The sequence below is a fragment of the Acipenser ruthenus genome, unplaced genomic scaffold (genome assembly GCF_902713425.1).
Source record: "Acipenser ruthenus unplaced genomic scaffold, fAciRut3.2 maternal haplotype, whole genome shotgun sequence".
Classification (NCBI taxonomy): domain Eukaryota; kingdom Metazoa; phylum Chordata; class Actinopteri; order Acipenseriformes; family Acipenseridae; genus Acipenser; species Acipenser ruthenus.
Window position 1 is genome coordinate 1 of NW_026708144.1, and position 14257 is coordinate 14257.

General features: G+C 43.1%; 1 protein-coding gene across 1 annotated transcript; it reads right to left on the minus strand.

The window, feature by feature from the left end:
- Positions 1–7924: 7924 nt before the first annotated feature.
- LOC117434057 (hyaluronan synthase 1-like) lies at positions 7925–13762 on the minus strand. Its single transcript, XM_034056597.3, has 5 exons — positions 13685–13762; positions 10484–11201; positions 10075–10300; positions 9768–9900; positions 7925–9396 (listed from the first exon to the last, which is right to left on the minus strand). Exons 2-5 carry the CDS (start codon positions 11186–11188, stop codon positions 8721–8723), a joined length of 1740 nt encoding a protein of 579 aa, XP_033912488.2. The 5' UTR covers positions 11189–11201; positions 13685–13762; the 3' UTR covers positions 7925–8720.
- Between the last annotated feature and the right edge of the window lie 495 nt (positions 13763–14257).

Consider the following 14257-nt stretch of genomic DNA (forward strand, 5'->3'; position numbering starts at 1 on the left):
GTGCACAGAACTTCCTCTGGAGGGCGTTCTGCACAGCCTTCCAAAATGCTGCAGTCCTATGGGCCAGCAGTAGGTGGCGCACGGGTCTAAAGCTGAGGGAACTGTGGTTCCAGGAGATCACTGGCTTGTCCAATCCAGCCATTATATCCATTGAATTTGCATTGGCCAGCTCTCTGAATTATGACCGTGGCATCAATTGCTTTGCATCACTGAAGGCAAGAACAGTAGATTTGTCGGCTCTAGGCTTCGTTTCCATCGGTGGTCCCCTCCCTCCCTCCCTCTCTCTCTCTCTCTCTCTCTCTCTCTCTCTCTCTCTCTCTCTGTCTCTCTGTCTCTCTCGTACCTTCCCCTCGCTGCCTCCCCTGTGTGAAGAAGTGATCTCTTCCCTCTGTCTCCTAAGTCTGTCTCCACTTGATTAGCACACTGTGAGTCCTCTGGTCCTGGTTTTCTGTGCCGCGCTTATTGAAGTGCTGTCCAGGGTTGATACACTGAGAGGAAACAAGCATTTCACTTACTTTAACAGTAGTGTTCCACCAGAGGGCAGCAATGTATTCAGCCGATGGCAAGCCTGGCATTTTCATTCGCAGTGCAGTCACCGCCTGTAGCAAGCTGTAACTTGCCAACGTAGCCTGAAAACATTGAAAAACAGCCTGTCATTATCCAGGCTGATGTATAATTGCCAAGCTAAACACACAGGTTACAAACAGCGCAATTCACTTTGGCAACGAAATGTGATTGGCAGTACATTTATTAATAATTTACCCAAGTTTTGCTTATGTTTTAACTTGTCAGTTTTCTGCCTTTCTTTCACGCATTAAAATTAAGATATTGGCCAGTAAAAAAAAAAAAAAAAAAAACTCATGTACTAGATTTGTCATTCTGTTCTGTAGTAATACATGCGTTTTCTTATTTCTGATTATTATTGCTGGCAAAAGTAATCTAACAGTGTAATCAGGGATAGATTACTTCTATAAGAAAGTAATCAGTAATATTTAAATCAGAAGTATATCATTTTCCTTTTTTTATATCAACTTCCCTCAATATACATTTCTATTCATAGAATATTATTATTATTATTATTATTATTATTATTATTATTATTATTATTATTATTATTATTATTATTTTCTATAAGGCCCAGCAAGTTTATTTCAAATACAAATATGCGTCTCTTTGCCGTTACACTTTCTGTATCTTACCACACATCCCAAAGTAATGTAACGTGAAGCACCACTGGACTACTTAAACAAAACAATATCAATCAATCAAAGTTTTTCTTTGCTCTCATTGTTTCTGGAGCCGGTAATCTCTGTGTGCGTATGAAAGGGTGCAGGAATACTGGGGTTCCGGCGAGCGCTGTGAGCGTCTTTTATAAAGCCAGCAGCCGGTTGCTATTTTTAGCCAGACGTTATTCAGAGCTGTGTTGGGTCATCAAGAACCACTCCTAAAATCTCGGAGGGGTCGTTGCCAAGATACAAGAAGAAACGAGGCCTACTCATGTTTATGAATGAGTCAGACCCTAAAACTGAGCAGGGACTATATAAAATATATATATTGCAGTTTGGTAGAATGCCTAAATATAGCTTGAGTCACACCGGTAACAACACGTCAACAGTAAGACGTCATCCGGAACCACTCCACTCATCTAGTCCATGACACCACAGCTGAATTTAGTGCTGCTAGTTTTACAAGCAATCACGCCTCAACCCTGACCTGAACCCCTGACCCAGCAGGCTGCCTGGCACGCAGACCCGAGCCTCACCCAGCAGCTTCCCTGAAGAATTCCACCAGATTGCAGGCTGTGTTATTATTATTTTTTTATTTATTATTTATTTCTTAGCAGACGCCCTTATCCAGGGCGACTTAGAATTGTTACAAGATATCACATTATTTTTACATACAATTACCCATTTATACAGTTGGGTTTTTACTGGAGCAATCTAGGTAAAGTACCTTGCTCAAGGGTACAGCAGCAGTGTCCCCCACCTGGGATTGAACCCACGACCCTCCGATCAAGAGTCCAGAGCCCTAACCACTACTCCACACTGCTGGCCTCCACTGGCACAGCCGTACCCGTGAGGCCTCGGTACGGCTACGGGTACGGGTGGTTCTCCACTGGCAAGACCTCCGAATCCGACCGCGAGCCGAGCCCGAGCCAGGGGATTTTCGTCATTACGTTGCGTCACTTCAGAAAGACAAACAACAAACATGGCGGGCTGCCCGAATTTCTGACGATTTGAAGCAAATGGACGTAAATAAACCGCGGCAGGTACGGTATGCTCTTAATGTCGCACTCAAAAACACAAAATCCTACCGCATTTCTCATCCTTGACCTTTATTATATTAATATAAAGAAAAAAAAAAGAAAAATGCGGAAACTAAAACAATTCTAAACTTATTTACAAAAAAATATAGTCAAAACAAAATACCGTACACTACAAAATACCGAAACTACAGCAAGCAGCCAAACTAAAAAAACAACGCGAAAAAACAACAGCTATCCTTCCACGGGATATCTTCGGCAAATCATATTTTCAAAACCACCTTCTTTTTTTGTCCGTTTTTTTTTTCTTTTAAAGTCCATAGAAAACTACAAAGCGGTGGTATGTATGTAATTCCATATAGGAGGCTGTGTGGTCCAGTGGTTAAAGAAAAGGGGCTTGTAACCAGTAGGTCCCCGGTTCAAATCCCACCTCAGCCACTGACTCATTGTGTGACCCTGAGCAAGTCACTTCACCTCCTTGTGCTCCGTCTTTCGGGTGAGACGTAGTTGTAAGTGACTCTGCAGCTGATGCATAGTTCACACACCCTAGTCTCTGTAAGTCGCCTTGGATAAAGGCGTCTGCTAAATAAACAAATAATAATAATAATATTAAGTCGTTCGACTTCATGAAGCTACACCTGTTGAGCCTGTACAGAGGGGGGCGCAACACTTTTGGCAGTTGCTGTCGGTGTTTGTTTGTTTTCATTGTGTGTGCTTTACAGTATTGTGGCATCGATTGCAACGCGCTGGAGAATGTAGTCCTTGTCTCTGTACTAAGGCGAGTGTTTACAAGGTAAACACACTCAGGGTCAGCTGATTCCCCCCCCCCCCCCCCCCCCCCCCCCCCAGCTCAAGGAGCGACTTCAGGGTGTAACCCATGATCACTGGTGTGTGGATAATGGCAGGGGGCGAGGTGGGGACAGGAGTGCTATATGTGTGAATTTTATAGCTCAGTGTTTCTAGGTGTTTGCGAGATGGAATGTGTAAATGAATAACCGCGTTTTAGAGTAGGCTGGGTTTGTCCGGTGAAACATATCTTAACCAGTGTCTGTGCCGTTACCCTCTCAGGTGCTGAAGAGAGTGAGATACTGGCGGCAGGTTGAATTTCTGCAAAGCTCGAAGATACCAAGATATTCAGTACCTGAAGCTGAAAAAGAATCGTCACACACACAAAAAAAAAACCACCAAAAGATATATACTGTATTTTAGCACCCCGTGCAAAGTAAGTGGAATTCGAAGTGATGTAGTGAAAACACCCTCGTACATCTGGGAGCGCTTTCTGTACCCGCTGCTTCAGAGATGAAACAACAGCTGTCAGTCACGAGGCGTGTCCGGAGGGCTGGAATCGCACAGTCATTGTTATTTTAAGGTCTCGTTGAAATGTCTGTTTTTGTCACCCACGCCAGGCATACATGCCTGCCTTCATGTTAATGGACTGACTTTGTTATTGCTGGAGGCCGCGCTGTATTAGAAACCGCTTTCTTGAGACTCTTTGAGGTGTGAGTGTGTGAGTGAGTGTGTGTGTGTGTGTGTGTGTGTGTGTGTGTGTGTGTTTGCTCGACAAAGCCTGTTGTAAAAAGGGAATCATATACACACACACACACACACACACACATGTATATAGTTTGTTTTTTTTAAATGATGTCTCAATGATAAAGTTTCAGGATGTGTAAAACATTTGGCCAGAGTTGTATGTTTTGTCACCTGAGCTCTCGCCAAACAAAACAAGCCCGAGACAATGCAATGTGCGTGTCAGTAGCGTGGTGTTTGATTTTCCAGCATGCCAGCGATACTGCATCACTTTGCATGTTGTTTTGTTTTCTCTGGTTTTAAGCCTGCAGCGAAGGAGAGCTTGAGTAACTGCTCCCCGGGTCTAGGTTTGATTTGATTGGATTTGTTTATGTTGAACGGATACACACACTATACAAAGAAACCAGTAAGACTGTTTCTCAGCCAATCCCTCCAGACACACCTACACAGTTCACACACACACAGTCTTATTAAAATGCAGAATGCAATTCAGAGCCGCTATTAAAAAAGTGAGATGAATAAATATGTGAAATCGCACCTGAGGTCAATTGCAATTCGTATCATTTGCTCTCATTTTCAGCCACTTTCAGTGACCCTCCCATTTGTTTGAAAAAAACGTTCTATAGTCTGTATATTTGTAGCTGTGATTACTGCCGGGCCGAATAAACGTTGTCATGTTCATGGCTGGAGTTTTTTTGTGCGACTTTTTAGTGTAAAACTGGAAATGGATCCAAACGGCTATGCAAACGAGAGTCTTCTAGAAAGACGCTGGATGATCTGGCCTACCTTCCTTGTGTTTATGGCTGCCAACCAGAACTGAAAACCAGCTCCTGAACTCCTAGTCCAAGCACATTAATAAAGCTGAGGGAACACAGCACTACTTTTTGTAGACCTAGTTATAGTTGCTGTATCAAACCCCAAGTCTCCCCTGGTGTGCCGTGCCACTAAGTGGTTCCGTGTTCCCTTAGCTCAGGGGTCTCCAAACCTGGTCCTGGAGGGCTGCTGTCCCACCTGGATTTTGTTCTAACATAGGGCAGCAGTGTGGAGTAGTGGTCAGGGCTCTGGACTCTTGACCGGAGGGTCGTGGGTTCAATCCCAGGTGGGGGACACTGCTGCTGTACCCTTGAGCAAGGTACTTTACCTAGATTGCTCCAGTAAAAACCCAACTGTATAAATGGGGAATTGTATGTAAAAATAATGTGATATCTTGTAACAATTGTAAGTCGACCTGGATAAGGGCATCTGCTAAGAAATTAATAATAATAATAATAATAACTGCACGCTAGGACCAGGTTTGGAGACCCGTGTCTTAGCTGAACAGATTTCTCAAACAAAAAACAAAAATGAATGCTATGAGCAGCCGTGTTAATGATCGCAGGCAGGTAACGAAACAAAACGCCTTCAGTAAATCAAAGAACATTTATATGCAAACATATTTTTAAGTAAATGAGATCGCTAGACGCACCCATTGGCGTCCATGATGGTCCTGTCCTATTATTATTATTATTATTATTATTATTATTATTATTATTATTATTATTATTATTATTATATTTTTTAAACTGTTCTTTTTTAATACCAATCAAATAGTACATCACATGAACCATGCATGGAGTTATATTATTTTTAGCAAACAATAAAGTCACTGAAGAATGTGCCAGTGCTGTGGGAAATGTTAGTTCCAACCCGAGTAATGGAAAAAGACAGACACACACACACACACACAAAACAATACAGTGTCTGGGAGTTTTACAATTCACACGAGTTCTCAGGAGAAGGTCACCTCTGCTCTTCAAAAACAACCTTAAAACACCAAGCAATTGCACTGTGTGAATACCTGAACAGGACCTGCGTAACTGGAGCCGGACCCAACCAAAACCCATTCCTTTACTGCGTGAGAGCGCGCCACGCCTCCTGCAGTGTCAGCGAAGAATGAGGACCGACTGGGTTTCTCTCACAAAAAAAAAGCACCAATACAGGTTATTAGACCACAACGAGGGGTGGAGCAGTTAGAGAGCCAGTAATTTACTCATTTGGGTTAGTTGCATTTAGAAGTCTTGATCTGTGTTGACGTGACTCATTCATCTTTAAGTAATAGTTTGTAGTTGTGATGTATTATTCGTTTTTCTCAAACCACAGCCGGAATGCATGCAAACTCTTCAGCCTGCCCTCGAGATTCCTATGATTATCCAACACCTTTCCAGTGAACAGCTCTAATGAAGCACCGTTTATGCTGTTTGGAATAGTTTGAAACGTTAACCTGTACACAAATTACGCTGTAGCACAGGGCCCCTAGCTGTATTGAGGCCCCCATGAGGTCCCCGTTTGTTTTGGGACAATTTACAAAAAAATACTTGCGGGCGGACGGGCCCACGCACACAGGAAGAGAGGCGCACAGAAGCTTGCTTTTGGTTCATTTTGTTCTTTTATGATGGCTATGCGTTTCTTTCTCGTTTACAGCATACCTGTTCTCTCACGCAAGCAGCTTTTCTGTTAACGTTCAATACCAAATGCCCCACGCCCTCCTCCTGGGAGAGGTCCGGCCCTACTCCTTCAACGTCAGAGACATCAGTCTGCAGGATGAAATGTATGAATCAGGCATATGAAAATGTTCTCATCTCCCCCATTGCTGGCTACCTCAGGCAGTACCGGTGATGACCCTGCTCTCTGGAGAAAGACCAGGAAACTTGAACTCACTGGTGACAAATGCCTTGTGCCAGGTGCAGATGCTTATTCCAGTGTTTATTCTAAGCCACGCATGAGAAATCAAACACTCAGCGGTCAGGGTTTGTTACAGTTCTATGACATCTTATCATCCCGCGTACACGGGGGGAAAAAAACAACACATTTTTGTTTTGTAGTAGAGTCAGAGGGTCCCACTAGGATAAGTTATCTCATATCTACAGAATAGTGAAATACATCGGAATGGGCCAATAGGTACCTAGCAGCCTCCCAACAGATAGTCATATGTAGCTTACACTTTAAACCCATAAACCTACCCCCTACCCCTAAACCTACCCCCTACCCCTAAACCTAACCTCTACCCCTAAACCTAACCTCTACCCCTAAACCTACCCCCTACCCCTAAACCTACCCCCTACCCCTAAACCTAACCCCTACCCCTAAACCTACCCCCTACCCTTAAACCTACCCCCTACCCCTAAACCTAACCTCTACCCCTAAACCTAACCCCTACCTCTAAACCTACCCCCTACCCCTAAACCTAACCTCTACCCCTAAACCTAACCCCTACCTCTAAACCTACCCCCTACCCCTAAACCTAACCTCTACCCCTAAACGTACCCCCTACCCCTAAACCTAACCTCTACCCCAGCCCGAAGGAGACTGCGCAATGGGGTCCTCTTCAGAGCTATTAGAGAATAAAATGGACGATCACTCCTCGCAGGCGTTGCTGTTGTTAGCTACAAGGCTGTCCAAGAACGGAACAGGTTGCTGTTGTTTTTGGTATTTCCTTTGCTCATGAGGCGTTGCTGCTGAATCAGACAGCATATTCAGACGATTTGAATTGCTTAATCTTTCTTACGCTGGGATCAGTTGGAGGTTGGGTGTGGCTGCAGACTGCAGGGGGGAGGGGTCAGTGTAATGAAGACAGCCTCAAGCCAAATGCTGAGGCAAGAGAGCCTCCCCCCCATATGAAATCTCCCCAGAGCGATGGGTGACGTCATCTGGGTTTTTTTTTTAATATTTTCAGTTCCTTTGTTTGGCAAAGCAAATGTGTAGGATCCTGTGCAATTTTGCTAATAATAAAATCCAGCCTATTCGCCTTTGCCACACCCCTATTTTTTCAATCTCAGGACCGTTACTGCTATGACAAGTCCAATGATCATTTAGAGATATCTCTAAATAACTTCCTGTTCATTTAGAGATAGCTGTGAATAATTTTTTTTAATTAAAAGACTGGCATGCATGGACGGGCGTTAATTTCTGGCTGACTTCAAAAAGGACATTTGTGTGGACATTTTGATAAGTGTTTTTTTCATTATTATTTTTAGAGTGGAACATTCTTTACTGCAAGCCAAAAATGATAAGAAAATCTGGTGAGGAATTAATTCAAGTAAACACTGATGTGAAGGGACATGTAGAGAATAATCTTCCAAACAAGTCTCAAACTTCCTGTTAAAAAATAGTTTTATTTATTAGAACAAAAAAACTTGCACAAAAAAAAACTGTATTTAAACTGTGATAACAAATAAATATCAAAACTAGAAATCTGATCTGCGTGATCACATTCATACACTTGGGTCTCTCATTCCATCACATACGAAAGTTCATTCGCTTTGACATAACATATTTAAATATACATATCTCTGGTCGTTGACACTGTGTTCAGCCTTACATATGAATATTGCATTTCGATAAACATTTTCCCCTTTTTTTGTTGCCCAAACTCTCCCATGTCCGGTTGGAAGATAATTAACAAGTCCCTCTTTTTACTCTCAATTTATGCCATCTTCCAAAATAATCTACCAGTTTCAATTAATCAACATGATCCCTAAAGCAAACCCCAATAAATAAGGATACATTGAACTGTAAAACCTTCTATAACAACTGCGGTGCATAGCAGCAGCATATGATTTGAATCTGATCGTATTTTCTACAGATTTCACTGTATTTTATAACTGCTTTTATCTGTAATTTGATATTCTGTAATGTGATATCTTTGTACTGTGATATCTTATAAGAGTTGCAAGTCACCCTGGATAAGGGTGTCTGCTAATAAATAAATAATAATATTTACAAAGACAATCCAGTCGCTGGTCCCAGGGAAAAGTCCCAGTCCGTCCTCCAGTTCCAGAGGTATTTTATTCACTGTAAGTGTGGAAGTGATGCGGTGATGACATCATCCACCGCACAGTGCCAGGGACGACATCATCCAGACAGACCTCCGCCCTTTGAAGACGGAGTCTCACACATTGATGTCGTAGTAATCGGCTCTCTTCCGACAGCACCGTCGGAAAAACACCCAGTACATGCCGATCATGACGATCCAGAAGCAGACGTAGGCCACCGTCCCGTAGATCAGGTAGGGGATCTCTGCCTTCTTGGGGAGAGAGGTCCAGTCCTCGCGGCTCTCCTTGTAGCAGGCGTAGAAGAAGCCCCCCAGGAGGATCGAAGCCCAGATGGACAAGGGCAGCAGCGGCATGTAGTTCCCCACGATCTTCTTCCTCCCCGAGGTGCCCCAGCTGCTCTTGGTCATGGTGAGGATGGCAAAGTATTTGGTGGGCAGCAGGCTGGTCATGTAGAGCACGGCGTAGAGGGACATGAACACCATGATCAGGTCCATGCGCAGGAGGCAGGCGTAGAGAGCCTTGATCAGCCCGATGATCTGGATGCACAGCAGGATCCACAGGATGTCCCACAGGCCCCTGGTGTAGAAGAGCACGATGACCGTGGCCGTCACGAAGAAGGGGAAGATCCCCGTCACGATGGACTCGTACGTCATCCACAGGTGGTGCTTGTGCCACCAGAGGGAGTTGTAGAGCCACTCCCGGAAGTAGGACTTGGTCCAGCGGATCTGCTGGTTGAGCCAGCGCAGGAACTGGCCCGGGGTCTCGGTGTAGCACTTGGATCTCGCTGTGTACCTGAAACGAGGGGATAGCCGGTTCAAAACTCAGACCTCGCGTACGGGGGGTTTACTTTTTCCTTGCCCGCCTGCTGTAGCTAACAGCGCCATGATGAGGACCCACCTCCAAGGCTAAGGTCTACTCCAAACATGCACAGTGATAAAAACCACAAAGAGATCACTCACACTTTATCAGCTGAGAGTGGAGTAGAGAATTCCAGTCACTGAACCTCTTCTTATTCTTTTACCAATTCTAAATAATCAGGCGACTGCCTGATTACCAAGTTAGGTTTACTCATCTTGAGTCAATTAATGTTTACAGCACCTCCTGTCTTTGGGAGTTTTCATGGACAGGTGGTAGGGAGGGATCGAACAATGGGTGACACTTACTTGGTGGCGTATCCGATGCTGAGCATCCTGTTGGTGAGGTGTCTGTCGTCTCCGAAGGTGCAGTGCGTGCCCAGAAACTTCTGATTGTACCAGGACTCGAGGAACAGCTGCAGGAGATCGTTCCTGTACAGACCTAGAAGAAGGACAGCAGCACAGCGCTCATTACAAGGGGCAGAACGAGACACTACCCCAGTACGCAGGGGTCACCACGCCACATGGATCACCATACATGTGCTGGTCCTGATGGGCTGCTTCTCTAATGCGTGATAAGAACCTCAGCTCTTTACTCAGCGGGTGAAATTCTTACCCAGGGGGCCGCTGATGCAGGACACGCAGTCGAAGAAGGACTGGCAGGCGCGCTCCACGTTGAAGGCCATCCAGTAACGCAGGCTGCTCATGAAGCTGATGTAGGACTCGCTGAGGTTGAGGATCTGCACGTCTCCCCCTACAGCCCCGTACCGCTCGTCAGACTCCAGCACCTTCACCAGCTCCAGGGTGGCCAAGGGGTCCAGCTTGGTGTCCGAGTCGCAGACCTGAGGAAGGAGAGAGAAAGAAGACCGTCAGACACAAACACGTTAAAAACATTTCTAATGTGTGTGTGTGTGTGTGTGTGTGTGTGTGTGTGTGTGTGTGTGTGTGTGATGTGCACAGAACAGCTGACTCTATTTATCTAATAAGGGATGATAGAACGAATGAGATGGAATAGCGTCTCTCACCTGCACGTAGTCCATGGTGTCCCCAAGCGCTTTGAAGGCGGTGTACATGACCTCCCGCTTGCCTCCCCACTTCTGCATGATGCACACGCAGCGCTTGCTGTTGATCAGGTCCTCCACGTCCAGCCTCTGCGGGTCGTCCGTCTCGACCTCCCTGTAGTCCAGCTCGTCTGGATTCTGATAGGTGTGCTCTCCTGGGGGAGCCCCTAGAGACTCCTCCAGGGCAGCCCTCTGGTCCCAGGAGTGGTAATTGTTCTTCCACACGTAGGTCCCCACGCCCTCCCCGAACATCTCCTTGAACATGTCCATCATGTACTGGTCATCCGGGCTGTTGCCGTCGATGACCATGATGATCTTCAGCTTGTCCGGAGGGTACTGGAGGTTTTTGACCGAGAGGAGGCACTCCCGGAGGTACTCGGGGTCCTCCTGGTAAGCGGAGATGGTGAGGGCGACCGACTTGGTGTAGCTGCAGCTGAGATTGTCCTTCCTCATCTTGCGGTGCTCCAGGAAGGCGAACAGGCTCTGGATCATGATGTGGATCCCCAGTACGGCCCCGTAGATCCCAAAGGAAATGATGTTGAACTCATTGGAGACCAGCTGGAAGCCGGCCACGTACGCCCACACCAGCCCTCCCAGGACGAGCAGCGCGAAGAATACGGTAAACCCGCGCCGTCCAACCGAGATGCACACTCTCTTGGCGTTGACCATAATGCACAGGCACCTGAGAACACAGGATGTCATTGTAGATATAACTTGTAATCCTAACTTGTTGCTTCCCAGTTCATATGTATTTCAGTCATACTATTGCACTTATATATGACTTAATATATATATATATATATATATATATATATATATATATATATATATATATATATATATAATTTCTTAGCAGACGCTCTTATCCAGGGCAACTTACAGTTGTATACAAAAAATACATATCAAGAATTACAGTACAATTAAGAGCAAGATACAAAATACAATGACTTCAGTCCTAATAAGAGCAAATACAAAACACAGTACGATCTGATATCGGGGCAGCTCAAGAGCAGAGAACGGTGTTGATAGTTACATCAGGGTTAAATACGAGTGCAAGTGAAATACAAGATACTGCAGACTGGGTTCAGTGCAGGATCAAATACAGTAAAATAGGGAGCAGATAAGTGCAAGTTAAAGGGCATTAAAGGCAGAGTGATATATAGTCATGAAGGGGAGAGTTGAGTTTTACAGGTATTGTCTGAAGAGGTGTGTCTTCAGGAGGCGCCGGAAGGTGGTCAGGGACTGGGCAGTCCTGACATCCAGAGAAGTGGGGCAGCATCCATATCTAATATATTTATTAAACTTACACTGTGACCCTGTACCTCCCTGTAACACCTGTATGTCACCTTGGATAAAGCAGGCGTCTGCCAAATACTACATCATTATTATTTATTTATTTCTTAGCAGACGCCCTTATCCAGGGCGACTTACAATTGTTACAAGATATCACATTATTTTTACATACAATTACATAATTTCTTTACATACAATTCCCCATTTATACAGTTGGGTTTTTACTGGAGCAATCTAGGTAAAGTACCTTGCTCAAGGGTACAGCAGCAGTGTCCCCCACTGGGGATTGAACCCACGACCCTCCGGTCAAGAGTCCAGAGCCCTAACCACTACTCCACACTGCTGCCCTACATCATCATCATCATCATCATCATCATCATCATCATCATCATCATCATCATCATCATCATCATCATCATCATCATCATCATCATCATCATCATCATCATCATCATCATCATCATCATCATCATCATCATCTATGAATTCAGTGCATTTGTACATGGCTGTACTCACGTATGCACTAATGCGGTGTATCATGTAAACCAGGGAGGTCTTATCAATTACAATGCTATACTTAAAGTAGATATTTAACTATATATTAGAATACGTCAAATATAGGGTGCTATATATATATATATATATATATATATATATATATATATATATATATATATATATATATATATATATATATATATATATATATATATATATATATGAATTACCTACGTATTGAATTGCATGTGTTAGAAGTGCCATATTATAAAATTGTTTAGGGTGAAACGTTTAATAAAAAATAACTAATTGAGAGAAAATTGGATCCAGTTCCAGTGCATTGTGCCTGGTAGGAATGGCTGCATTGCCTTTCGGTTTATTCATTCGACTCGCATTCTAGTTTTGCTCAGATTCCCTATGAAATATATAAGCCTGTCTCTACAGTAGCCTACCTTCCAGAACCTCTGACTGCCGCCGCATTTCGGTTAGTGCGTATCGGTTATTCTGTCACTGTTTAATATAATAAGGCTGTACTCTGAAGTGTGCCGATATATCGTATTGATATAACGCTGACGGTACACAGTGGTGATCTATTGTTATATAGATAGAGAGATAGATAGATATTACAGTACCGATCATGGTATATAACTAGATTTATTATTATTATTATTATTATTATTATTATTATTATTATTATTATTATTATTATTATTATTATTGATGTATTAATTTATTTCTTAGCAGACGCCCTTAACCAGGGCGACTTACAGTTGTTACAAAATATCATAGTAGGAAGTATCACATTACAGAATATCTCTTTATAGAATATCTCATTATAGAATATCACATTATAGAATATCTCATTATAGAATATCACATTACAGAATATCTCATTATAGAATATCTCATTACAGAATATCTCATTATAGAATATCACATTACAGAATATCTCATTATAGAATATCACATTACAGAATATCACATTACAGAATATCTCAATACAGAATATCTCAATACACAAGAGCAGTTATAAAGTCCAGTCAAATCAGTAGAAAATAAGATAAATTTAAAATCAGAGCAAAATAGAGACTACAGTAAATAATGACACGTACGAGCGAGCTCGACTGAGAGCAGCTGAGCTGATAGTAAAGACGTGCTTATACGAGTAAGAGCACCTAGTAAGATCGTTCAGTTTCTCAGCTCTGTGTATATCTATATCTATATATCTAGATCTAGGTCTAAATTAAACATCAGTCTACCAAGCTATTTAAAACAAAGAGCCGAAATGTTGAGGCTAAGTATTAAAACAGTGAGTTTTCAGTTTATCAATTACTTGTATTTTTCATGTGTTATATATAAGATGTATAGACTCACCTTTTCGTGTCTTTATGGAAGTTGGGTGTGTCTGAGTCAGTCCAGTTTTAGTTCCTCGGCTCTCACACTTGCTGTGTGTGGTTGTGATGCAGAGGCAGGATCGGCTTCAGGTTTTATAGTGCAGGAGGCACTCCCTATATCGCAACGTATCGACCCTCCTAAACCACTGGCATCTCAAGAATCAAAGTCTATATTATTATTATTATTTATTTCTTGGCAGACGCCCTTATCCAGGGCGACTTACAATTATAACAAGATATCATGTTATTTTTTACATTTATTACATTATTTTTACATACAATTACCCATTTATACAGTTTGGTTTTTTTACTGGAGCAATCTAGGTAAAGTACCTTGCTCAAGGGTACAGCAGCAGTGTCCCCCACCTGGGATTGAACCCACGACCCTCCGGTCAAGAGTCCAGAGCCCTAACCACTACTCCACACTGCTCTATATATAGATTAGATTAGATTAGATTAGATAGATAGATAGATAGATAGATAGATAGATAGATAGATAGATAGATAGATAGATAGATAGATAGATAGATAGATAGATAGATAGATAGATAGA